The sequence below is a fragment of the Perca flavescens genome, chromosome 3, assembly GCF_004354835.1.
Source record: "Perca flavescens isolate YP-PL-M2 chromosome 3, PFLA_1.0, whole genome shotgun sequence".
Classification (NCBI taxonomy): Eukaryota; Metazoa; Chordata; class Actinopteri; order Perciformes; family Percidae; genus Perca; species Perca flavescens.
Genome location: NC_041333.1, coordinates 17,236,502 through 17,263,409, shown reverse-complemented (window position 1 = coordinate 17,263,409; position 26,908 = coordinate 17,236,502). Strand labels below are relative to the sequence as shown.

Here is a 26,908-nt window from a genome sequence, read left to right as displayed (position 1 = left end):
ACCTGTGCCTGAGATAAGAGGGAAGGAGGTATCATGTGATAGAAGACACTATATTTAAACTTCCTATATCAAAAATACAAAAAAAACCCTTCTCATCTTCCTCATGAATGCTTTAAATGATTTCAAATTGAAATCACATTGGTACTTTATCTACAGTATTGGTTGATTCTCAGCAGATTGTCTCCCTCCATCTTCTCCCTCAGATTCTTTGAATGCGTAAATAAAGGCTTCCTTAATTATGAGTAGTAAAGAACTTCACTTGTGTTGGAGTCATTTTGATAAACTTAATGGTTCAGTTGTTTTTCCATTTAACATCCCCTCAATGTGTGTGGACGATGATACAGCAGAGTTATTTCTATTTTGGTTATAGTGTGTGAAGTGATGAATAGTTTTTTTCAGAAAACCGTTGTTTTACAGGGCTTACAGACTACTCCGACAGTCCCTGCCCACCTGGTTTCTGGTGCCGTGGGTCTGGACCCCCCATCTTCTGCCCTGCAGGCACCAAGAGGCCCGTTCCTGGAGCTGCTGCACCCAGCCAGTGTGAACCGTGTGCAGGAGGAACCTTCTGTCCAGATCCTCAGGCTACCGGGAAGCCCAATGTGGAGGGGATCCCCTGCAGGGCCTCTTATCAATGTCCCATGGGTAGGTTCATCAACGCAGTTTATAATGTTAGCATGGTATATTAGATTCTGTATGCGATAACTTTGAGTCTTTTATTTGAATAAATGCTTTTCTCCCAAGAAACGGTAATGAAGTTTGGCACTAATTAGTTTTTGGATTATAATCCAGGTGCAGTCTCAGAGAGGCTGTGCAGAGCTGGCTCATACTGTGGACCTCAGACTGCTGAGCCGCAAGTCTGTCCTGAAGGGTATTTTTGTCCTGAGGGATCTCATTCCTACCACACCCCCAAACAACTGTGAGTGCATGAGATGTCCAATATCCTGAAACCTGAAACGCATGCAAACACACCGCGTATGTACTTTGGTTGTGGTTTTTATATAAGCCGCTACAGGTTTTCTACCACACACTCAAGTGTATTTTTGTATTTCTTCAGTGTAATTTGTTTTTTTATGTTCTGTGAAACAAATAAACTAAACTATACTTTTGTAAGATTGAGATGGAAATTAGAGGCTTTAACTCAGTAGCGGAGTGGCAAGTCGGGACTTTTCCCAGTGGGCCGGTAGTTTTTCGAGGCCACGAGGGCTGGTCTGATAATAGTTGTACATTGCAAATTCTTAGCAACACCATCCGGCGGCCTGGTGTGCGGCTACTGCCCGCTGGTCAAACTGTGCAGCCTCTGCTCAACCCGTACGGCGGGCCGCACACAGGCTAATCATAAAGCACTAACGAAGTGCAGGTCACAACCATGTCTAGGATTTTCAGAAATATAGGGGGATCAATGAGCATCAAATGATGAAAAGTCAAACAATAAAATGGAAAGGTGGTGCTGAGAAGGTCAGCACTCCACCCCCCCCCCCCCCCCCACCACCACCACCACCACCACTCCCACTACACCACAGCTTTAACTGTTGAAATGATGAAAGCTTAATAAATTTGGCCTGATTCTATACGGTGTGGATTAAAGCTTTATAAATAACCCTGTTACAATGCCCCACAGCTGTCCATTTCCCTACTACTGCCCAGCCAACAGCTCTGCCATGAAGTCCTGCAAAGGGGGTTCCATGCCTGTCAACACCAGTGGGCTCAGAGGATCCCAAAACAGTTGCTGTAGCGTGTGTGAGGGGGGCACCTATCGTCCGTACCTCTCTGCTATCCCACAATGCCTTCCATGTCCACCAGGATACTTTTGCCCCCCAGGTATTTGGACACTACCACAAATCATCTATTTCATGCCAAACTCCAAATAAAGTGTGACTTTATTTTAATTCAACAGGTACACACCACTACAAGAGTAACCCTTGTCTTCTTGGGTATGTCTGTCCAATGGGATCCACCCAACTAATACCCTGCCCCCCTGGCTCCTTTGGTATCCGCATTCATGCTGAAACAATGGCTGACTGTCACCCATGTCCAGCTGGTACCTTTAACCACCTGCCTGCTCAGAAGGCATGCTTTCCCTGTGGCAGTTCCTCAACCTCAACAGCAGGTTAGATCCTATCAGATCTTTCCAGATAACTCGGGTCACATTAAGTGCTTTTATCTGAACACATCATATGCTTATTTTACCGTTAAGTTAACAGTTTCAAAAGCATTGTTCATCAGTACAGGAAAATATCTCTGTTGATCACATTGGTGTGCCATGTCACACCTGTTTCCTCAGGTTCTTCTTCTTGTACTTGCATTGGTAAGAATCGTGCATTCCAGCACTCGGATGGCTCGTGTTTGTGCAGAACTGGTTTCATCTTCTATAATGAACTGGATTTCAAAAGCTCTACCTCTGACAGTGAATTGGACTGCCAACCTGAAGTCAGTATTATATAGTGGCTATTAATTACTGTATTGACCTGTGGAAAACACTGCCTTAATATGACCTGTTGGTGATGATTTTACTATAATTAGTTTTTTTCAGAAGAACAGTGAGATGGAAAATACTCTTGTACTGCTTTTTAATCATGAATAATGTAATGACCGGCAAGATCTGTGTGTTTGAAGACATTTTTAGATGTCTGTGTTCAATGTGTTTCAGGCAAACAGACGATGTGCCACAGGTCAGGTACGTCTGGCAGCATCCAGGGAGTGTGTGTCACCTTCCCTCCACTCCTGTAATATCACCTGTGGACAACATGGAGGAAGTCTGGATGTGGAGATGGGCATGTGAATCTCACTTATACTTTTAAATTCAACTTGGACCTTCAAAACACCTTGCAGAGTCAATTAATATTTGAAAAATGCCCCTGTAAAAACTACTAAAGCTAGATAAAATAAGGACATGAATTATTATTTCTAAGTGGTAAGTAGCCTGAAATGCTATCTGTCTTTCTGTGTCTTGTCTTATCTGCCTGATCCTAATGCCCCAGCTGCCAGTGTGAGCGATATGTGTCAGCCGAAGAGCATTGCAACACTTCCTGCCTTTCCAGACTACCTCAGCTGTCTGCCCAGTTCTCACCAGATGGACACCTGCTGCTCTGCCTCAAAGAAAGAGACAAGATGGTTTGGGCCAGGGTAAGGGAGCTGTGACAGGGCCATTGACAAACTGGTGATTGGCCATACCTTAGAAGATAATGGATTTCTTATTTACCTTATACGTACTTAAGAATTACATTAAATGTGTATGCGAATGAGAGGATTTTCTGAAGCTGCTACCACCAGATAAAAATAAACACAAATCTAATACTAGTATTGTAAGGATGCAGCCAAGAGACTTTTCAGACTGTAGGGGTTAGCAAAATCGGTTAGTTGGCGGAAAGCTTGCCGTAGCATTTATCTGTGTCTCGGCCAGTCTTAGTCTCAGCAGGACACATGGAAAAATGTTGCAGCTGCACATTTGGTGATATCATTGCGATAAAGGGAAAGTGATGAATAATGAACTCATCTCTCCATGCAGCAAAATGTATTTAGCAGTTCAACAAAATAGCTACTTGGTCTAATAATTTTAAGCAATTTCATCACCTATGAATGTACATGTTTTGGATGCACTGGGTTTAGAGATATTAAGCAGCCCAAACTGTTTATTTGTGTAATATCATTTTAATACAACAGTCTTTTTCTCAAGTACAGGACGTTTAAACGTTAAACCATTTTGTGTTTCATTATTTTACCATGATCTACATGTTTAGCCATGGAAAACACAAGTTAATGTATGTATGCATGCATGCATGTATGTATATATTTCACGTAGAAGCACAATATGCCATTACTGTTCATTATATTTAATTGCTTCCCAGATATGGTAAAAACATGGCTGCCTTGTCAGTTTAATAAGAGCGAAGGCCTCTTAAAATGAGTTATTGATAATTTGTCATTTTATTTCTTGAATTTATGTATTATACTGTTGTATTGTGCTGCAGTAGCAGTTCTTATTGAGCTTGTTTCCGTTTACTCCCAGACTGTAATCAATGTTTTAGGACCAGATATCCACGCAAAGAGTATTGGTAAAATCCATTTGGTCCAGTTTGACACAAAAGGGGTGTTTGGTTGGATTCCCACACAGATAGAGCTCATCAATCAGTTTATATCAGGTGACTAAACATAACTTGTCATATTGATTCATTTTATTTTTATAATGTCTTTCTGTATCCATTATATTTTAAAGGAAATCATATGAACATTTAACTTGATTGTCTAAACCCTGAGCATCGATCTATCTCTACTCAGAACCAGTAGAACTCCTAAATACAAGACCCAGAACGAGGAGAGACACAGAAGAAGATGATAATGATGCTTTCGACCTTGCTGTCCTTCCTCGTATCCCCAACCCCATCGTCTGTCTGTCCTCTGGTGACATGCTCATTTTCCATCTTACGATCAACCACACTGGTACGACATATTTTGTTTACTTTCATGTTTTTTTTTATCATGACAGTGTGATTTCTTTTTGTTTTAAACACAGTAATCTTGTTTTAACTTTCTTTATATCCCTAAGACCGCCGTCTCAGCCACTTCCCAGTGTATCAGAAAGACCACCTGTTTAACAGTAACCCCAGCTGGGACTTTGGTGCCTTCAGACATCTGCAGATACTGATGAAGCAGACAAACTTTAACTCTACAAGGTAATGTTTCGAGTCCATACTGCAGGTAGAGCCTCAAATATTGATTATTTGAAATCACATTTTGTGACGTGCCCTATACACCACAAACTCCTCTCTGTTCCTCTCCTCTTCTCAGGTTTGCCCATGTGTTTTCAGAAACAGGGAAGTATGTGTTTGTTGACAGTGCTGTCCCAGAGTGGAGTATGGTGGTGGTGGTCAGTGAGGAGGAGACAGAGTGTGACCCTCGGGCCTCCGTCTTCCAGCCCATGACCCCGGCACAGCTGGTCAAGTACGGGATTGTCAAGCAGCACAGACTCAACCTTCTACCTGACTGGGGAGTGATAGCAGGTGTACATCCTTACTGTTTAAAAGTAATGTCTACTCAACATTTTATCATGCAGGTGCATGGCTGTGCTTGCTATTTTATCATGACACAATGCTAACTGTGTGTAGGGATCCTGAGTCTGCTGCTGGTTGTAGTTGTGGTTTTGACCACCACAGTGCTAGTTCTGCGACCCGGCAATGCAAAACTTGCCTCCCAGTGGAGGACTAAGCCAAAGTGGCGCAGCCTTGGGGAGCCCTTCTATCCAGTGGATTGTGTTTGCAGTGGAGACAGGTCTGTTGGCTAGACATCAAAACTGATGGTGTGATTTATCAATGTGTCCGGACACTGATGTTGGGAGTCCTAGCAGCAAATATTAATTTACCCTTGATAATATATGCTAAAAGTCACCCTCCTTTCTGTCTCATTGTTCTTGTCAACCTTTCTGTAAACTATGTAAATTGACATAAGACATATATGTGTGGCTTTGTTTTTGTGTTTCAGCATAGTTGTCCCAAGCTTAGGTGGCTTCCTAGGCAGTAGGGGTGTAGGAGAAGGAGCAGAAGCTGAGGAGCCCGCTGTTTCAAAAGGAGGTAAGCTCACTGTTACACTGTGCTGTAGATCGAACCCCTTTTTAAAATGTATTAGTAGTACTAATGGAATCAGGAAGTCATGGTGTTACCGCTGGGTGTGGCGGAGTGCACAGTGAGTTTGCATGTTGATAAGATAAAATGAAACTTTATTTATCCAGAGGGAAATTGCTGTGCAGCAAATGCAATACAAAGTGGGAAGACTGCAAATATAAAAGTCGAAGATAACAATAATAACCACTAGAAGGGCACTCTGAAAGCAGACCTCCGCCAAGGCATGCCTTATGTCACAATGTTAATGAAGTGTGAATTTTCCCAGTCGGGAACTTGTTTTTTCGATTATTCTGACACCACATGAATGCAGCAAATGCCCTCTCTCGCAGAGTTAACAGAAGTAAAAAAAAAATTATTAGTGTATCTGCCCTATAGTTCAGATCTGCTCCAAAATTAATGGGTTGTTCCATGACATGATGAACAGTGGAAATTATATTAATAGGAAAGAGGCAGTAATAATAATATGCAAGCCAATAATAATATTAATAATAATAATAATAATAATAATAATAATTGTAGCAGCAGTGGGCATTGAGCAGGAATGCAGCCGTAACCACGATCCAGGTGCCACCACAATCCAAGGAAATCTGCGACGCGGGAAGCACAACGATGTAGGCGAAGAAGCTCACTTAGTAACATTGGGACATTAATTCACACATATGGAGAGAGAGAGGAGGAGAGAGGAGCTCAGTGTGTCATTGGAAGTTCCTTAGCAGTCTAAACCTATAGAACATAACTAAGGGCTGGTCCAAGGCAAACCTGAGCCAGCCCTAACAATAACCTTTATCAAAGAGGAGCATGCTAACATTTGCCAAGTAGCACTAAACACAAAGTACAGTTGAGGCTGATAGAAATGTATAATTAGTTTTGCAGGTGTTTAGTCACAAACTTAAGTACTAGACAAATTGAAATCTTGATTTGATGACGGCGTTCAATGAAAAGTTGGTCAGATTCATGCTCTAAGATCCATGAATGCCTCTACCAAAAATCATGGCAATCCATCAAATAGATGTTGAAATATTTCAGTCTGGAGCTAAGTGGTGGACCTTCCGAACGAACGACAACCCAAAATATAATAGCCATCCATTGTGCCATGCCTCTAGCATGGCTAAAAGAGTTTACAGTATACAGTATGGGATTGACCCATCAGTTTTTATGTTTTATGTACCACTTCAATAACCCGATCATAAATCAATTATTAAAATTTTTTCCAGAAAAGTTTCAACAACTTTTTCAGCAACTGTTCTTCAATATATTTGACATCATTTTTTTCTAGTCTGATAATGTTTGAAATGACCTGAAGGTAGAGTTGGCTTTAATGTTTCTCACTTAGTGATTATTATTGCATTATTCATGCAGCTTGATAGGGCGTTTAAATGTCCATTGGCCTAGTAGTCATTATGAAACCATCACGCATGACCAGGTAGCATTTCACAGCCTATTCCCCATTTGATTGATGATAAAGAAAATAATGACTAATATCACAGTCTAATGACTTATACTGTTATCTCTGGCTCTCTAGTTAGCCTCTGCAATTTTAATTGTAATACTTATCATCCATTGCATGCTCCATCCGGCTTGTCTAAAAAGCTTGAGAGACTTGACTGAATTGTTATTATTATAATAATAATAATAATAATAATAATAAATTTTATTTATATAGCGCTTTACATGGTACTCAACGACACTTTACAGTAAAACCAGTGCATATAGATTATTAGTTATGGAGCCGAGTTAAGGAAGTTTTTGAAGTACCCTTCTTTAGGATGGCGTGATGAGACTTTTGCCCTTTATTTTCAGTCCATTCCTAACTGACACATTATTGACATTTACTATTCCCATTTAGGAAGTGTGTCAGGGCGCTGTGATTTGGAGGAGTTAAATGTGAAGACTCTGTACGACAAACTAGAGGATCAGAACCTGCACATAGCCTCACAACTGGCCCGACACCGCAAAGACACACAAGAGTTTTATAGAAACATTTGCCAACAGACTGAAACCCTCAAGGTGAGTTTTTATTATAGTGAAGTGAAGGCATAAATCAAATATTTCAAGAAAGAATTGGGCATTAGATTTGTAATGTTCAAGACTATATAAGACTGTTGTGGTCTTCTCAAGTGCCACAACAAAACAGCGTAAAATTGTTTTTTCTTTTTTTAGAATGTCTTCGACAATATGGATCATAAAAAACTAAGCCTTCTTAAGGAGCTGCTAGTTCATAATGCAATGAGGGATAAACCATCTAACAGCAGTGTAGGAGAGCGAGATACACAAGGTAAAACTGGATGATGATGATGATAAATCCTAAAACCAAGATGATTAAAGGAATAGTTTGTCCTCTAGGGAAGTATGCTTATTTGCTTTCTTGTCGAGATATGGATGAGAAGATTAATACCCTTTTCTCTGTATGATAATTATACTGTAAAATTACAGTCTGTTAGCTTAGTACAAAGAACCATACACAAAACATGTTGAGTGATATTTAGAGGTGCTGGTAGGTGGACTCTGTTACCCTCATACAAAGCCAGGCTCGCGGTTTCCGCCTGTTTCAAGACAATTGGCTTCTGACAAATAAAGCAAACAAGCATTTCCCAATATGTAAGACTATTCCTTTATTGCCCAAAGACTCATATCTACCTATTTTACTCTTTAAGTCACCCATTGTTGTGATTTGACAGGTTGAATACTATGTCACATCCTTCATTATATGTTTTTCTTTAAAACAAAATTTGCATGGGACTGAACATCCCCATCGTCCTAGCCGAGGCCTCCATCGCATTACTGGGAGCTGTTCTCAGGTCAGTGGAAGCTCTCTTATGTAGGCTGACAGGAGAAGCTTGGCAGAACCAGGATTTGCCTGGTCCCCCATACTGTCAAACAGGTCCTCATGATACCAGGGAATGTGAGCCGCAAGCTGGATACACCCAGCACGGTGACACCAACATGTGTTATACACAGGTACCGTTGTAGTTTGTGTTGTTTGTAGCATATCTTACAATAGAATAATTAAGTGAAGAATGATCTGGTCCTTCAAATTTTGTCCACAGTTTTCATCTGTGAATATGACCAAAGCAGAGCCAGGTAAGGAACAAATCTAAACAAAGGTGTGTTGAATTTCCAAGCGCATCAGGATATTGTGTCACCCCAGTGAGATGATTCTGTCTTCCCCAGTCCATCTACAGAGCACAGCTCCTTGTCTAAGTGACCATGACCTGTCCAAGCTGGTCAGCATATCTCCTTTATTCAAGACCCTGCAGGAGATCCAACAGTCTTTACAGAACCTTACCACAGCGGAGTCTAATCAGCATCTCCACAGTGGTAAACATGATTTAACTAGATTACGGGGCCAACAAATATGGTAAATATAATAACAAATGATGGTAAATATGGAGCCTAAAAGGCAGTATTTTCCATCTGTTTTAGCAACTACAGAGCTTTTTGTCCAGGAGAACCATGATGGGCAACTTATCCCGACTGCGTTGGACAACCTCTCACCTCAACACTCGGCCGTATTCCTGTTTGGTTGCCAGGTGATGCAGTTGCTTGCAAACTGCCCCCTGTTCCCATCTGTGGTTCTGCTACTGGCCAAGTCAATCCCTGTTTCTTCGGCTTCCTCCAATGAGGCTCTGCTGGCTCATTGCTCAAGGGACTTTTATTTTGATGCAGTCAATCAAATCCTTTATTTGTCAGAGGCAAAGCTTCAGCACGTGGGACATTTCATTGCTACAATTCTCCAGTCCATGGCCTACATAGCATCAGGTCAGCACCCGATCTTGTGTCATTGCTTGGCAAAAGTCATGTACAATAGCTCTGGCAATCCTCTTTAAAAGCACAATTTTTCTTTATTAATCTAGGATCCAAACCCCAGAGCTTTGTGCAAGCTCTCCATGAGGCCATTTCAGCTTTAAGCCTTCAGCATTTCAACTTTTCTTTCAAATGGAAACCAGCAGAGGTGAGTAAGTGCTATGTAAGACTCACACATCATCCTCATACTGCACAGGTAGGGGCAGCTAACTTTTTACCCTTTCTTTTTATAGACAAAATGTGAGGCTTCAGAGGGGCAGCACGGTGCGTTAGTTGAGGAATTTCTCAACATTAGAGTTCCCACTGAAGCACAGTTCACTGAGCACCTATTAGCTTGCAGGTTGGTGGGAAGAGCAGTAGAGTATGGTATGCCCTTTGAACAAAATCCTGTAATTAAATACTTTTCTGCCTCTTTTCTGACTTAGACTTCAGAAATATAAATATTTCAAGTTAGAACAACTCATCACAAACCTCAAACAGAGTTCAACTGAGGGGATGGACACAGGTAAGACAATTGTAAATTTATAATAAGATAGAAAGTGAGGTTATACAGTATGCAAATCAATGACAACAATTTTTCTGACAAAACTGTTCACGGGATGGACAAAATATAGTAACACACCACATATCTTAAAAGAGCACTTGACAGAATCGTAACCCTATAATTTGACACTATGCATCTGTCATTGCAAAGTAAATATGACATACAGACATGCATCAACAAAATTTAAAATGATTGAAAATCATAATGTATCACCACTTAGAAGCTGGATAGTTGCTAAATTAGTTAAAGCGTATTACCTTTTATGGCATTTATAGTTAATATACCAAGATAAAAAAAAAAAAAAACTGGTTTTAAGAAGCCCAAACTATTGACCCTTGATCAAAAGCCTTGTTTAATTTCTGCAGGTTTATCACCAAAAGGGACACCAATGCAGGTATCACTTAGTTACAAATCTTAGTTTCAGAGAATAGTCACTGTCCTCCTCCAAGCACTGCACCTTACTTCACCATTTCCTCTGTCACAGATGTCCTGCATGGAGGAAGAAATTGACTGCCTGAATGAGTCTTTCTTGCAGCTGAGCGTGCAGCTACAGAAGAGAGCTCAAATGAGCACATGGCTAAAGGAGAGAGAGAACAGTGCTGGCAACCATTCTGTGGTAATTAGCTAGAATATTAAACATCTCATATGTAACTGCATAATCCAAAGAATTATTGTGTGGTAATTTAATTGCATTGTGAAGGGCTAAGACATTGTCTCTTAGTCTTTTTATTTCCTACATATTTCAATTTCTTTACTTTCTCAATACAAATTTTTATTTAGCATTTCATACATATAAATGACCTATTACACTGATTGATTTAGTTGATTCAATCATTCAAACATCATGCTGATATTCAATAACAAAATATTTGCCAGTGCAACACAGATGTCTTCTTACTTAATGGTTTTATTTCTTAAGGTGCATAACAGTGACTAACGTTTTGATGTAAGATTACATCTTCATCAGAGTCTTCTGAAAATAAAACGAGAAGACATCTGTGTTGCACCGGCATATTTTTTGTTATTTTATACTGTTGTGTCCTGCCTTGGTTGCACCCGATTGTTGTGGTCTGCAGAAGCGCAGAGAACTCTCCTTTTTACCATCATGCTGATATTCATTTGCTCCTATTCAGCACTGACTAAAGAGGAAAATATGTGAATCAGTGTGATTTGAATATGATGTGTGCATACGTTTGCATATTTGCACCATTGCATGAGACTATGTGCATGGATTCATAAATTATTTTACCACCCATAATCTACAATACATTATCTGTGATATATTCTTATGCAGAGGGCATCACCAACAAGCATGCCAAGCCTGAGTCGTAATGGAACAATCCTGCTGGAACTGAAGAGACGCTATGTATCACAGCGCCTCAATGAGCTCCAAATCACATTAGGCCAGATCAGACAGAGCCAGCAGCATGACAGCAAGTCACGAGATGGGACGAGAAGCAGTACACAAACAGACAGCAGCACCACTCAGCAGGGGCACGGGGAGCATTATCCTGGCGTCAATTGCTGCAGTCCCGCTGACGGCCAGCGGCAGGACAGTATTCCAGCTAGCAAGAGTCTCAGCCAACAAAAAGTAAAGAGCAAAGGTCTTGGTGGCTATAAACTGGAGAGTCATATTTCTGACCAGCAGGTGAATTACACTGTCCAGAGCAACAACACTGACACATTACTGGACTGCCAGATGCTGGAGAGCCAAGATCGGCTCCATCTTAATGTCCAAGGAAAGCAGGAGCTGAACAGTCAGATCACAATAGACAATACAACTGGACACACAGAGGACATGTGGGGGCCTACTGATCAGAACCTGGATGTGAATGTAGATCAATGCTGAGAAATGTTTTCTTTTGTGGTTCTCTCGTTATTTCTCCTGCCTGTTTGTGCTTCTTCATATTCATCCTAAATCATCATCCAGTCATCTATGCACAATATAATATTCTGTCTTGTTTGTTGAGGAACGATCCAAGTGACCTCTATCTTAATTTGTGCCAGCTTTCAAACAATTCAGCTGTTTTTTTGTTTTTTTTAATTTGTGATCCTGAACAGAATTAATTTCTGGCAACAAGCATCAGAGTGACCCAATCTGTCATCTTGTCCAAATAGTTTCTCAGGCAGGAGTTAACACCAGCCTTTCATACAGGCTCTGTTTATTTCCATATTCTAATTAAGATAATAAACTTCAGCTGAATGAACACAAGGTGACACTTGTGCTCCTGTGTTGGTTCATGCTCACAACAACTTCTCAGTGTTGTAGAGGTGACGACCCACATGTCCTCATGAATATTTAATATTAAACTACAACAATTCTTCCCCCTTTTCTCTGTTTAGCAAACATGCATGTCCTCTAACTTTTCTTCTCAAAGCCCTTTTCATTGTGGTGAGCTTTCTCTAACCAAGTGAAACTAAAAGTAGCTACTACTACTTCTACCTTGAAATCTTTTAAGAAAAGAATATGCTGTACGACTGCTGCCTTCCTCTGGTTCAATGGTTTATCTGACACACAGGGTTCTGGGTCTTATAATAGAAAGTGAGTATTCCTATAGGGGGCTGTGAGACAAATCAGAAGGTCAGATGGAACAAGTCTTCACTTACTATCAGTGTTAGCTTAGAGCTCTGTGCCAAGTTCCCCCGGGTTGAAGCTGGCATTGCCCTGTAGCTTTGTGTGTGTGTGTGTTTGTGTTTGTGAGGGGTGTGGTTCAGTGGCTTCCTGAGATTGTATGCCTTATCAATTAGATTAGCTGCTATGTGCCACTGATTTGGCCTGTGTGTGTCTGCCTCACGGTGGGACATAGCATCATAGAACTCCACGCTGAGCTGCTCTGGAGCCGTGTGTTCGTGTGAGTGTGTACATCTTTGTGTGGTGATATGCAGTGGTACAACATTATATTTGCTCTAGTTGTTTAGATCAACACAAGGGTTATTTTTAGGAAGACTATTTGTGTGATGTTTGTGTGATTTATTTGTGTGTGTGTGTGTGTGTATATATATATATATATATAAAATTATAAAATATATTAAATACAAAATATGCCACAAAAAATATGCCACTGTTAAGAAATAAAAAACAACTAATAAAGTAAATGCTTAAGTGTGCTGGATGTACAGATACAGATGGATCAAGATGAATATGATAAATGTTTAGAGAGATAAGTAAACTGACAATTTGCAGCAGGTTTTTCTAGCAAGCACATTAGATTTACTTCTCAATTTCCAACATGCATGTTTCATCCATGGCGGTCTGCTGTAATCATGTTATAATCTTGAAATCCTTCCAAATCCCTAGAAATCTGCTCTCATTCTCGAGGGGCCCCACACACATACACACACACACACACACACACACACACACACACACACACACACACACACACACACACACACACGAGCAAACACATACTCTCTAACCCACTTATTTATACACAGTCTTTAAATGAATCACTCCTTTATGTAAACTGCTGGTTAATGCTGTCCTTTTGCTCTTCTCTTTTGAGATAAGTTTACCCTCAAATACTCGAAGTGCAGTATTCATCACCTGCTGTGAATGTCCTTACAACTGAACACAGAGCACCACTTGAGTGAAAACACATTATGTATTCACCGGTTTCTTTGAAATACCTTTAACAAAGATTTTTTTTAAAAGTAAGTCAGACACACTGAATGCCTATAAAACAAAAAAAGAGCTGGGTTTGAGGCTTCCTATTGTCTTCCTCTGTGGTCTGTCGCTAAGCAGGCCTCCTGTAGTCGCCATGGTACTGCATTGCTGTTGCTATGGTTTCCTTATCTGCAGGATGTGGTTTAACCAGGCCTGCCATATTTAGTCTGCTCCTCAGAGTGCGGGCCTACTGCTGATGCTGACAGCAACACAAGAGTGCACTCAGCTGCCTCTTTGCTGTTCTTTTTACATTAAAATGTGCTCCAACAACTAAACATTACTGCAAAAACCTGTTGGTTCACTCTGTCAACCGTCCTCATCGTTTCACAGCTCTAACACAGCATGTCCTTTAAGGACCGTAAAGATTTTGATCTTTACAGATAGATAGAAAAAATATGAAATTCAAAACAAATGTACAGGTTTTTTTCCCCCCACATGTTGTTTTGAAAGAGTCTAATGCTGACATTCTCAAACCCTTTATTCCTTCTCTCCTGGGGACTAATCCTTTCATTACTCCAGATACAGCGAGATTAACTACTGTGATGTTAAAGTGAGATTATAGTGGCTCTTTCAGGCCTGAGGATGCAGTATCACTGGTTCATCTCCTGATTTTCTTTCCTGTGAACAAATCAAACAGATTAAACTGAATACCATATAATCAGTAAGATGTTTTCTTTGTAAAGAAAAATAGCCAAACAGCACTTCTTTTCCTACAGAAAGGAATACATATACACTATATTGGAGCAGGAAATGGATCACATCGATGTTCCACAAGTAATATGTTAGAAAATCAATATTGATATTCACACTGAATGTACTGCAGATCTAAACACAAGACAAGAGAAAGACCAAGAAAGAAAAAGAGCAAGATGTGCCCTGTGGATTCACAGTTGGTCATTTTATTGCATCCTCATTACATCTTACAGCCTTCACAAGAGTCAAATCATTGCAGTTTCCAGTGAGGGACAAAAATGGAATATAATTACACTGTTCAGCAATTCCTTCAGTCCTCTTCTGGGGCAGGTTGTGTTGGCGTGAGGGACAGGAATAAGGTTTCAAGCTTTTTCTAGCTCAGTCAGTGACTCATTGTAACATAATTTGTTGAAATATTTCTTTGTTGCCTTTTGTATTCAGCATTGTTCATCCCTTAACTGATTGAAGAAAAGGAAAGGCAATTATTGCTGGAGTGCATTCGTGCAGCATGGAAGAGTTTGTACCAAAGTATAGACAGAATATCACAGAAAAGATCAGGCTAAACTCCAGAGGATAGAATATAATTTGATTAGTGGGTTGTGTCCCACATAGTATTTTATAAGCTTCATTGCTGCATCAAGGGTAGGAATCCTTGCACGTATATTACTATTTTGTGCTTGTATGTGTGGATACGTGTAGATATGCATGCATATTATGCACAGTATGTAGGCTTTGTAAACCTGCAGCCATATTATTGTAAACCTAGCTACAAGGCTACCACTGAACTTCCCCCTGAACACTGGTGCTATGTCGTTTTTGGACAAAGACTTGCAAAGGCTTGGGTAGGAAAAATGCACATTTCATGTAACAAATGAAATGTCCTGAATAAAATGAAAGAACTCTGCTAGCAGCTGCTAAACACGATTATATAACACATGGCACCGCCAGTTTGGTCCCCTTGTTCTTCTTCAGCTTTAATAAAAACGGATTAGCATTCGGTTCCTATATGATATAATGACATGCTGTGTTTTGTTTGTTTAGCTCCTGCCGTCAAACAGACGTGCGCGATAAGTTGGTTAGGCCGACGCAAATGACAACAATATGGTCAAGGTGGGAGTGACTCACGCATGCGTATCAAAGCCTCTGCTCTGCCAGCGCTAAGTGTCTGCTGAAAAACAAAGGCAGCGAGCCGCGGCTGGGAAATGTCATCAGTCATCCCTAATAGAGGAAATAGACTTCAAACAATCAATGGCGATATTCTTTGAGGGGTGAAATATGGGAACTGTTATCATTGCTTTTGCTGTTTGTGTGAACAAGACTCCAAAATCAACAGCAAACATCGGCTGTTGAGAATCCACAGGTTCCCTCCTCTTCGCTTGTTTTCTTTTTTCTTCTTCTGTGTTTCTGGATGGATCTGGACTGAGTGACAGCAGCAGCAGGACTGTTGAGAAGCCGTCTAACATCACGGACTTGTTTGTTGCATCCAGTGGAGTGAACAATGAAGTTAGTGCATTCTAGATAGAAGATGAATGGCGAGTCGGGGGGGTTATTGGAAGAATCAAATTCAAGTGAGCGCGTAGAGATTTCACATCCTCGTTTCTACAGTTCTTTTATACCCATTTCTCGTTTGAAATCCTGCCTTTGAGCAGATCGTTTGGTCTGGATTTTCAGTCGTTAAAGAGGGAAGTTACCTGCGCGCTTATCAGCCGAGGAGAGGCGCTGTCCGTGGTCCTAAAGTCATCTCTTGATATCTTACTCCTGGCCTCGTGTGAAGACAACTTTACAGTTGGAGTTGACACTGTCCACCAAGAGCTCCAGAAAGAGCTTAATATGGTAACTCAAACCAGAGTTCATCTGCAAACTTTGGTAGGCCTACTTTTGATTTTTGTTGGTAAGTATAGCCTAACAGTGCAACATGTTCAAATCTCTTGTTTGATTGTGAATGTTACATAGATGCGTAGATGAGTAACCAAGGGCCGTGTTAATGGTTTGTGAACCCTCCAACCGGCTGGAAATTCAAAACCCACTTTCAGAGCAGTCTTACTGATGTCTGCACAGTGCAGCAGCGCTCAGTGTCAGCATTTAAGCGAAATAAATGGATCCATTCAACAGAGGACACCAGGGTTGAGCATTTTTCCTTTTTCTTTGTCCTTTCTCTAGTTTACTCTCTCTTTGTCTCCCTATTTCTCTGTCCTATTTTCATGTGTTTGTATGAGCCCTCAAAAAGAAAAGAATCAATGTTGTCACTGTCTGCCCAGGGGGACTTTGGATTATGTAAGAGCACAAGACCCGACACAGCAGCAGTCACACAAATACATCCATGTGGCAAGCTGCTGAGAGTACTGCCTCACTTCACAAAAACATGTTTGTGTTTATAATCCCCTCAATTCTTTCCCTCCACGCTATCATCCACTTCCTGCCCTCGTCTAATTATTCTATCTCCTGTAATCCATTTATTCATCATTGATTCTTTCCCACAATACATTACTGTCCTCCTACACTACAAACAGTTCCTGCATCCTCCATTTATTCCTACTTCTGCCAACTAATGCTAATTGGCAGAGGCTATCATTAGTGCTTACTGGCCTGGATGATCTTGGATTTGCTATCAGTATTGTGACTCAAGTCTCTTCAGTGCTCACAGAGCTTGAATCAAATTTGTGTCTTAATGCTGTGTTTTGCATCTGGCTCAACTTTGGATTCAATGTAAGCACAGAGTGCAGGAGCTGATGACTTCAATAAGACTGGGTCATGATTTCATTCCTACAGTTAAAAACTGTGCCTGTCACAGTAGTGTGCACGGTTGTGCTCTCACAGTCATTGAATTGGATTTGTACATGATGACTTACAGCTGCATCTTTAAACATTTTTACTTTGAAATGGTCTTGTTTTTACAATGTTTGGTTCAGTAAGTATTGAAAAGCTCTCTCAAAAACTCAAAAGGAAAACTGATGATGTTTCCTACTTCAATGAAAAGTCCATTATCAGTGTTTGTGTGCTGAAGGTGTCAAACTTCCACATTAGACTTATATACTGCAGTAGTTTTCCTTTCGAGTTTTTGAGAGACTTTTTCAATACTCACTGAACCAAACAGCGGGCCCATTGTAAATACAAGAGCATTTCAAAGTAAAAGTGCTTTAAGATGCAGCTATAAGTCATCATGTACAAATCAAACTAGATCCAGTATGTCTAGTTCCATACTGGATCAGGAGCTTCTAAACTAGTTGTGATCATCTTGTACCTACAGCACAAGTCTTAAACTCCTGTTTAAGATGAGCACATATACACTTTCTTCCTTCAGCAGATGAAGGTGAAAACAGCCTCTTGTGTCAAACTCTGCACATCATTATGGACAGTGAAGGTCAAACATAAAGTAACAATAAGCAAAACAGTGGAGGGGGACTTCAGACATTTTGACTGATCTTTCATCAGGCTAGCTTGCAGAAATAAATGTTACATTTCCATGCTCCTCCAGTCCACCTGAGCCGGCCAGTATGTGTCGATGTCCCGTCGGAGACTGACGCAGTCCTGGGGGAACCCATGAAGTTGACCTGCATCTCCTGTGTGAAGAGGGATGAGATCAAAGCAAAGACATTTGTGGATTGGTACTACATGCCAAAAGAAGAAAAAGACATACCACCTGTCAAAATTCATGTAGGTCGCTGCAACATTATTGTGTATGTTGTGACTTACTGATATGTACACGTAGTAGTACTATATATTTTATGCATGCCTGCTTGTCTTTCCTCTCTCCTAGATATTCAAGTATGATGTTGACAATCCAGTTGAATCGGGTGGACCATTTAAGGGCCGTCTGACCTGGGAAGGGAGCAAGGACTTGCAAGATGTCTCCATTCAAATTAAGAGTGCCACCTATAATGACAGTGGCGTCTATGAGTGCCACGTACTTCGCAAGTTTGAGTTTGACTTCTTCACTCCCTCGGTCTCCGTCACCAAGCACATCAAGTTGAAGGTGCAAGCGAAAGGTTTGGCTAATAGTTTCCCACTTGATTCCATATTATTATGCCCTGCTCTGTGCTCAGGTTTGGCCAAATGCTTGGTTGCCATATCCGTGCAGCTCAGTGTTAAGTCCAGCAACAGTATGATTCTCTATTGAGAAAAATTGGTTTAGCTGGGTTATTCCAGAGCTACACATGAGGTTATTCAGACCTCAGACTTGTGTTTGCCTTCAAGTGTTTCTCAGTCAGTGGCTTGCCACTGTGAGGTTATGAAAAATACACATCGGTCCCAAGAGATCTACAACTCAAATCTGTTTTTTTAAAGCTTTTTTCCAAATCTATATAATCAATTGCATCTCAAATTTGTTTTATTTCAACATTTAAAAATGCAAGAAACACTTTTACAGCCCCAGAGAAAATATATTATTCATGATAAGCTCTCATAACATCAGTACTGGTCAAGCTGTGTATCAACAGGGGTGGTTGTACTGTACAATATCAGCAGAACTGATTTATATTAACCAATATTCTCAGAACTGAGATAAAATAAATAAAGGTTTGTTTAGCAGATGCCAGACAGCATAACTGATCATTTCACTGCAGTTTTGCACATTCTAACACTGAATGGTCCAGCTAAAATGTGATGATGATACAGTTGCACACAATTTAGGCTGGAGAGGTTCAACTCAGGCGTTGACAATCCCTCCTGGTAGAAACACAAGTCTGTGCAGTGTTGACTTCTGAGTACTGAGTGTTCTTTTTGTGTTTTACATGCCCCTCCCTCAATGTTGCATAAAGTGTTTATTTGGCCGCTTTAAGTGGGTTTTGCATTTTATTATATATTTTCAACTCATTGTTTTCACTAAGTGATGCATTAGTGTGAGGGCACTCTGCCACTAACAACACCATTTTCCTTCTCTCCCCTTTGTTGCGACTGTACTTAGAGGAATAATTAAGTGTCCTGTTTTGTCTGCTTTTATTGTTCATCAAAGCCTTCTTCTGTTGTCAGTGAAGGGGTTAATTCAAACCAACTACTTTGCAATCTTTAATAACGGGTAATGTATTCTGCTTCCCGAATGCTTGGCTTGCTGAATGTGTCATTTTCCACCTTGATCGATTGATACAATACAATATGTATATTTTGAAATTTTTTTTTTTATTCTTCAACTTTAAATTGTTTATATCTGCTTGCACGTGGTATATAGTTCACTATCAGAGGCATTTAAAGATAGGCCACACTATTTCGATCCCAGTGTTTGATTTGTACCTGGAAAGAGTGAAAAATGGATGTGTTGATCCTCCGAAGTGCAACATTCCAAAATATACTACAGTTTGATCTTTTATACATATTCAAAAGCCTCTCCGTCATATTTCATACACGTGGACCCAAATTTCACAAAGCTGTCAGCCAGTGAACTGTATATTACAGCTAGGGAATCGGGTTACAGTAATGATGTCCATAGTAGTAAAAATGGATTAGCTCATGGCAAACGTATCCGTGATTTTCCATCTAAGGGATTATATAACACTAATAGCCACTATTTGCAGAGACTGCAGAATCAAATCAGTTAAAGCTGTCAACTGTGTGGTCAGCAGGCTCTATGGAATTTGGTGCACACTCACTGGCGCAGTGGTTCGCAGTGTCTCATCATGATCCTGAAATGAAAGATAATAAAGGATAGGTTCACATTTTTTTCAAGTCAGGTGCACATATGTACATTAAAACTGTTTTTGCTTGCTGTAATCATTCTTCCTTCTCATACCGGCCAATTAAAATATCTCTTTCTAATGCGTTTGATGGAAAAAATCCACAGTCCTCTGTCTGCAAAAATAAGGTAGAAATGTTAATCATGTTAAAACAAAGCTTCAGGCTTTTCCCAAACTTACAGTATTTTTAGTGCGAAATTCCCTCTTTTTGTTGCTTTTCTTCTGCCACAGCTCGGTGAAAACACAAACATTGTCCGATACACGCTTCATCTGATGAACTGACCCCCACTGTTGGGATTTTTTTCCCCCATCACTTACACTGAAAGCACTATTTCAATGTATTGTTCTAAGACAGACTTGGAATAATGTGAACCTATCCCCAAAAATAAAATATGATATAACTTAATGAATTATAATATAATTAGTCTTGCATTTGTATACATAAAACCAAAATATGACCTAAAATATGAGGCGTGTAAGCCCTGAGAACACTGTGACTTATTATGCGTCTTATTTTATACATAAAGGTACCCTGTGGAGTTTTTGACAACGAGCAGCACAATGGAGCAATATATTTACGAGTTTTGTATCGTGCACGCAGGTCATTCTACGCCATTCTACTGACCGACAGTTGTTGGTGGCACCAACAACTGAAGCAATGCAGCAACAACAGCAGTAAAGAAGAACGCTTACAAGCAAACATGGATGTAAATAATGCACAATTTCAAATATGTAAAAAAAAAATGGCTCTGCAAATGTTTTTTGAGGACTGAAATAAACACAACCCATCTGTTAGACCTTAAGGATACACACAATGTATTTTGGTAAGAAACACGGTTTACAAAAAAGCTCCACAGGGCACCTTTATGTTTATATAGGCTTTATTGTCATTGTACTACAGGTATGGTCATAATGTTCTGTATGCAACATGGGGTTACACTTCACTTCAAGGTATCTACATAAAAGTGACATGACACTGTCATGAACGGGTCATAAACATTATAGACAAGTCGTAAACATTTATGACAACGCTTCTTTTAGTAAGGGTCATTCGGTTTTTGTCATCACAAGTTATGGTTCGGGTTATGGTTAGGGTTAGGTTTCATGTGTCATGACTGTGTCATGACAGTGTCATGTGTTCATGACAGTGTCATGCCTTGTTGATACCTTTAAGTCAAGTGTTACCCAACATGGTTTTGAAGTGTATTTTCAAACAGGATGCTCACCAGAAAACACAACCTTGCTTTGCTTACAGTTCAGATGCATAGCAATAACTATTGCACATATTGAGTTGAACCATAGAAATATTGCCTTCTCTATTATAACTGACCGTTGATTGTGGGTCAGCAGTGTTGCACATACATGAACAAGCTTAGCACTTCCTTTAATCAGTGAATAAACACATCTTTACTGCTTTATTCAACACAAGGACATCCATAGGAAGGGTGCATACTGAATAATACATTTTCGGTGCTATTGTTTGGGCTCCACAGCCACTGGAGATGTCGCAGCGCTCTACTCAGAGATCATGATGTATGTGTTGCTGGTGTGCTTGACCTTCTGGCTGCTGGTAGAGATGATCTACTGCTACAGGAAGATCTCCAAGTCTGATGAGCAGGCACAGGACACCGCGTGAGTCTCACACAGACACAAATAATGGATGAAAACACACTTACTGTAAGTGTGTGTCAGGGTGTGGCTGAAAGCAGCAAATTGAAACACTGTGTGTCCTGAAAACAAACCTTTTGCAAAATGTCCAGATACATATCTGTACTAACTTTCTCTTTTCTATGACCCACAACAAAGCAAGGGAGTGAGTTCATATTATGAGTCACCAAGACAGTGTGTGACAAAAAAGTGTTACCTGTGCACGCCTGGATGTCTGGTTATTACATAATAATAATTTAGAAACATATTGGAAAGATAGATTTAGGAGGCAATCTGGAGGCAGAGAGTGCAGGACAGAGAGGAAGGGAAAGAGTCAGACAGACAAACAGACTGACAGACAGAGAGTTAATTGAGTCTACAGTACATCAGTTTGTAACCCTGTTGCAACAGTAATCTGTCTTTTCCCTTAGACTACCTGACAGGCCTGAATAATTCCAAACACTGCTGACTGCTCTTTTTTCAAAACAACCTTTTTAACATCAGCGGTGGATTTGCAGCTCCATCAAAAACCCACTTTATTCGTCACCTTGTCAGCACCGACAAAGACCCGAAAGCGCCTGTATAGTCAGCTCCCACTGGATTGCCATGGTGTTGATGAGGCCAGTCGATCCAGGTTGACAACATTTGAACAGGCAATTTATGTCCCAGACAGAACAATCACAGATAACACAGCACACATGTGCTGATCCAGTTATTGTGGTTTGCAGATAATTAATCCTGACTCCTGCATTGATGCATAGAGCCCCAAAGAGTAAATATACTGAGGGTGTGCACAACATAATAGAAACACAATGTAATGTAACACTTTATTTTACTACTTCTTCTAATTTATTACAAAGTTTACTGGGAAGAACTGTGTCATTTGTTGTTTATTCTGGGAAGAATAGGGAAGCTCCATGTATGCAAATGTGCTGGGTCCAGCTGCCCAAATGTTGAGATGATGAAAAGATGTGCTACTTTTCTTTGTCATATGTCTTTGTCATGGATTGTGTGTTGTGCACTTTCCCAAAAACATGTTAATTAACTGCAGTTTTGTGGATAAAACATGATTAGACCTTAGCAAGCACCATAACATATGTATTTCTGCATTTTGTGTTATTTGAAAACTGAAGTAAAGCCCTTATAAAGTCAATTAGGTAATTTTTAAATCAGTTAATAACGGCCATGGAAGGTAATGTACAGTTATTTGTAACATTTAAGCCATGAGGGGGCTGTCGACAAGTAGAATGAGCCCTCAGCATTTAAGTAAACTTTATTGATCCATGGACAGATTAGGGGCGCACATTAATTGAGGCATTAAGTGATCGAATGTGCGTAACTCTGTAAACTTCATCAGTTCCTGCAGCTGAAAGAGTTAATGGGTTGTGGCCGCCTCACAGCCCGACAACACATCCCACAGTGAGAAGCTACACCCACTCAAAGAGGCTATTTGATGGTTGTCCTAATGGATATGTACCACAGCTAGAACATTTTGAGGTTACATTTTGTGATGCATTAGTGCCTCCTATCATATTAGTCATGTTACGGAGGGAAAATATGGAACACAGCAGCAAAAGTGATAATCTGTTGAAGAGATACAAAATGAGGCTATGTTTGAAATGTGCTGAGAGAGTCACAAAACTCTTTTACTTTTATGGATTTTGCTTTATCTACACAGTTTCTGTACAGCTCTATTGAATTTGTCGAAGGTATTGTGGTTTTTAACAATATGAAAGTTTGCTGTTAAATACTGTATGAGGATGTCATGTCTTCCTGATGTGCAGCCTGTAGAATAGCTCCCCACTGCTCACATTACAGTGATGGTTTTTATCTTCCATTTCCTCTGTGGTTGTAAAATAAGGGGAAAATATGAATACACAAAAGCATCACAGTCCCAAAATAAGGGAAATTCATGTTCCACTGTAGTGAATGCTGTTCAAACCATAACCAGCACTATTCTGTGGTATATGTTGGTAGAAAAAGGCCCTACCACCAGGACTTAGACACTGTTTTTCTACCAATCTGTCTGCAGGACAAACTACCTAGCCATTCCCTCTGAGCAGAAAGACAACCCAGCCACTCCTGTTACCGAATAAAAGTGGTTATCAGTGACACGGTATTTTACATGTGACTCTCTCAACCTGATCCCATCAGTGAAATCATCATCACCCTGTTTGTACCTTTATTACTCATAACTGTGCAGCTCTGTAGTGGAGTTCTGTTGCTTCAACACCTCCTTTGTCTCCTCTTGCTCATTCCCTTCAAAAGGGATTTCATTCCTGCCATTTTTGGAAATGTCACCTGATCACAAGTCCTCCTCTCGCTCCTCATTCAGTGTACAGTATTTCATTCAACAGTTCAGTATGAGCATGACGATTTCAAATAGATGAAATTCAAACACGGTCCCCTCAGGCACTGATCTGCATAGTGAAGATAGTAAAATATAGCAATCTAAAATGTATGGCATTTGCATGTATATGAAGCAGGGCTCCTGAGTTATAATAATCCTAAAGGGCACAGTTGTTTATGTGAATTAGATTATGTTGAATTTGTATATCGCTTAATATTGCAGTTATGACACTGATTATTTAGCATATAAATCATTTCATGTTAAAAAAGACTGAACATGTTCTCTACTCTTTTTTTAGGTATTAACCAATCACGGTGGGACTTCAGTCATCTGTCATGTGACAGAAACAGGCATAGTGTCCACAACCTCATCTATGCCACTATGAAGGTATCATTACTCCTAGACAGCCATGGGAATCCTGCCAACAGACCTCCCCTGTGTATTGACTGTGTTATGTGAAGAGCCAGTCAAAAATGTCCAAGTGCTCAATGTTTCTCCTCCTTGTCCTCCCTTTTTTTTTTATTACCTTCGTGCCAGGCATCTGAAATAAAATGCTTTCACAAATAGAGCAGGTTAAATAACAATGCACTTATTATCAGATAAATACCAGACATGCGCTATTTGGACCTGCCAGTGCATCGAGTTACTAGATATTTCTTAGTAGTTAGTAGTGCCTCTGTGATTTATAGCCTATAAACAGAAAAGATCCAATGAAAGGTCTGACTGCTGTCAATGCTGTGGTATTTACATGTATAACTTACATACTGACTCTGTAGTACACATTTTCTTGTTTTATTACAATTTTATAGACTAGAGTTAGATTTTGGGTCACAGTTTTATTTGTATTGGCCAATATCTTTCTGATGTCTTTTTAAGGAAAATGGATTGCTAAGCTTTTATACTGCGTGGATGTGCATTTCTCCCTATTTTGCTTTGAGCATCAGTGAAACCACAATGGAAATGGAAATGTAGAAAAACAGATTATATTAAGTCATTCTATTTGAGTTGATCTGAATTCATCTAATTCATTCCAATACTCTCCTCTGTATAAATCTTTAATCCATGTTCAGCACTGACATTAAAGTACATTCAGTAGTAGTTTTACACTTACTCTAACATGTATTCTTAAGCTTTGACTGTTGCTGGCATTGCTATTGAGACTAAATGTGTGTGAGCTGGTTTTGAACTAATAAATGTAATGCATTCCACAGTCTGTGTTGAAGCTCCTCTGTTTACTGAAACATTCTCACTTCTGTGTAATTGTAAGTGCAGATTCCATTGAAACTGCACAATTAAATGAGTCCACAAGATGTTAAAAGGAAAATGCAGTATTGATTCTCAGCTGTTTCCATCTTATGCTCTCCTTATCGTCTGGGACTGTGGTGCTGTTGAAAGGAAAACCAGCTAAACAAAAAGACTTTCAATATGTTTCTACTTGAATTAAACTCTGTGTAATTTAAATGCAGAGCTGAGCTACAGTGCTGTGTAGCAGAGAGTTTTATTCAGTGAGAGCAGGGCTGGTCCAGATAAGCAGGCCAGAAACATGGAAGACAAAAAAAAAAGACTGCAAAAAGTGAAGGCAAGAAGAGGGAAAGGGGAAAAGACTTGCAGTTATGGAGAGATGTGATGTACATTGCTCTTTTAGCTAGCCGTGACCCAATGCAGTGACAGATATAGCAGCAGCTGTTGTTATAGCAACCCAGGCATGCCTGTGGCAAGGCAGATTGCCTGGGAAAGATATTACCCTGCGATAGTTGAGACAAATTCATTTATGCACGGCCATAAAGAAGTAGAGTGGTTTATTACTTACTATGCACAAAATGTATAAAGAAGCCACCAGTCACCCAGCATGCTTTGCCACAAGAGGCTTGATAGACAGAACAAATCCATCCACAAACCTACCAACGTCAGGTATATTGTCTGAACGGCAAATCGGTTATGTAACAAATGAACTTTTATCCATCCATCAAGTTCACATAGATTGGTTATTGATTGTGCGACACATCCCATAAACTCTGCAACAATATGGCATTATGGCTTTGAGATGCATTGTGAAAAGTGCAATTCTATAACCCTCCCCCCCTCTCTCTCTCTCTCTCTCTCTCTCTCTCTCTCTCTCTCTCTCTCTCTTTCGCTCTCTCTCTCTATCTTCTCCTTTCCTCTTTGTGTCTCTCCTTGTGTCTATTGTTACAATGTGCCTCCCTCAGGATACAACCCAGTAATATGGCCCACATTCTTCTTATATACGTTTCAATATAACTACCAGGCCCCCAAACTTCCTCTGTTCTCTGGTACATCACACCAAAAACGTGGATTAGCCGTGACTATAAACACTCTTAATTTGCAGCTAATTTTCTTTGCTTATGATTAGTTAATCACATAACGTGTTGATTTAGTAGCTCAGTATCCCAATGACAAAGTAGTCTTCACATACAGTACAACACTGCTTCTTTTTTTTTTAAACATGTAGGCCGCACTTTCTCACTTTTTGCCTGAGAATGACTCCAAGAATTGCAGCAATTTGTTATTCCACCATCATAAAATATGACTTTAAATCATAATTCATGTAATCTGCAGTAAACAATGCTTGTCCATCTATGAAGGTATTTGTCTCCCCCTAGTGTAAAGCGTAGTATGTCATTAAACGTTGACATGAAATCAAAGACAACTTAAGAATGAAGAAAGAAGAAGATAGTTCCCTGTCAAGCAAGTATCAGGCAGAAAAACCATGCTGTTGGACATTTGTTTGATGAGGAGAGTGATTTTTGATTTGCAAGTTGCTGATGATGCAGATATTTTTTTTTACAATAAATACTGATTTTATTTATTGATTATCTGTTTGGACGGTGGGTTGATCAGAGACTTTTGGCTGTGGCCTGAGCAGTGATGATGCAGCATGTCTATGCTGCCAGACATTGCAGT

At 40.0% G+C, this 26,908-nt stretch overlaps 2 protein-coding genes across 3 annotated transcripts in view; both read left to right on the top strand.

Annotated features, from left to right (window-relative positions):
• Nucleotides 1-12,306, top strand: part of LOC114552552 (zonadhesin) — a 40,318-nt gene extending 28,012 nt beyond the window's left edge. Inside the window, exons 57-81 of the mRNA XM_028573443.1 lie at nucleotides 418-642; nucleotides 790-916; nucleotides 1,619-1,818; nucleotides 1,895-2,107; nucleotides 2,282-2,427; nucleotides 2,648-2,775; nucleotides 2,979-3,123; nucleotides 4,007-4,139; nucleotides 4,276-4,437; nucleotides 4,544-4,670; nucleotides 4,786-4,997; nucleotides 5,103-5,265; nucleotides 5,476-5,564; nucleotides 7,462-7,622; nucleotides 7,776-7,890; nucleotides 8,377-8,573; nucleotides 8,663-8,696; nucleotides 8,787-8,933; nucleotides 9,039-9,374; nucleotides 9,470-9,567; nucleotides 9,653-9,759; nucleotides 9,845-9,924; nucleotides 10,329-10,357; nucleotides 10,448-10,579; nucleotides 11,258-12,306. Coding sequence (XP_028429244.1) covers nucleotides 418-642; nucleotides 790-916; nucleotides 1,619-1,818; nucleotides 1,895-2,107; nucleotides 2,282-2,427; nucleotides 2,648-2,775; nucleotides 2,979-3,123; nucleotides 4,007-4,139; nucleotides 4,276-4,437; nucleotides 4,544-4,670; nucleotides 4,786-4,997; nucleotides 5,103-5,265; nucleotides 5,476-5,564; nucleotides 7,462-7,622; nucleotides 7,776-7,890; nucleotides 8,377-8,573; nucleotides 8,663-8,696; nucleotides 8,787-8,933; nucleotides 9,039-9,374; nucleotides 9,470-9,567; nucleotides 9,653-9,759; nucleotides 9,845-9,924; nucleotides 10,329-10,357; nucleotides 10,448-10,579; nucleotides 11,258-11,812 — 4,061 coding nt within the window. The 3' untranslated portion in view covers nucleotides 11,813-12,306. The remainder of the gene's footprint in view (nucleotides 1-417; nucleotides 643-789; nucleotides 917-1,618; nucleotides 1,819-1,894; nucleotides 2,108-2,281; nucleotides 2,428-2,647; nucleotides 2,776-2,978; nucleotides 3,124-4,006; nucleotides 4,140-4,275; nucleotides 4,438-4,543; nucleotides 4,671-4,785; nucleotides 4,998-5,102; nucleotides 5,266-5,475; nucleotides 5,565-7,461; nucleotides 7,623-7,775; nucleotides 7,891-8,376; nucleotides 8,574-8,662; nucleotides 8,697-8,786; nucleotides 8,934-9,038; nucleotides 9,375-9,469; nucleotides 9,568-9,652; nucleotides 9,760-9,844; nucleotides 9,925-10,328; nucleotides 10,358-10,447; nucleotides 10,580-11,257) is intronic.
• Nucleotides 12,307-15,475: 3,169 nt separating this feature from the next.
• On the top strand, nucleotides 15,476-25,155 carry scn3b (sodium channel, voltage-gated, type III, beta). Of its 2 annotated transcripts, XM_028573784.1 has the most exons (6): nucleotides 15,476-16,214; nucleotides 17,799-17,977; nucleotides 18,081-18,309; nucleotides 21,483-21,621; nucleotides 23,669-23,752; nucleotides 24,285-25,155. In XM_028573784.1, the coding sequence occupies exons 1-5, from the start codon at nucleotides 16,154-16,156 to the stop codon at nucleotides 23,730-23,732; spliced, it is 672 nt and encodes a 223-aa protein (XP_028429585.1). In that variant the 5' UTR covers nucleotides 15,476-16,153; the 3' UTR covers nucleotides 23,733-23,752; nucleotides 24,285-25,155. The 2 variants fall into 2 exon arrangements, with proteins under 2 accessions (XP_028429585.1, XP_028429586.1); XM_028573785.1 differs by lacking the exon at nucleotides 23,669-23,752.
• Nucleotides 25,156-26,908: the final 1,753 nt, after the last annotated feature.

What these genes read in the sequence shown, in the direction of transcription:
- scn3b (XM_028573784.1), top strand. Translation starts at nt 16,154, where the DNA reads ATGGTAACTCAAACCAGAGTTCATCTGCAAACTTTGGTAGGCCTACTT. An exon ending in CCTACTTTTGATTTTTGTTG is followed by an intron (nt 16,215 to 17,798) that starts GTAAGTATAGCC and finishes ATGCTCCTCCAG; the next exon opens with TCCACCTGAGCCGGCCAGTA. An exon ending in GTTGAAGGTGCAAGCGAAAG is followed by an intron (nt 18,310 to 21,482) that starts GTTTGGCTAATA and finishes TGGGCTCCACAG; the next exon opens with CCACTGGAGATGTCGCAGCG.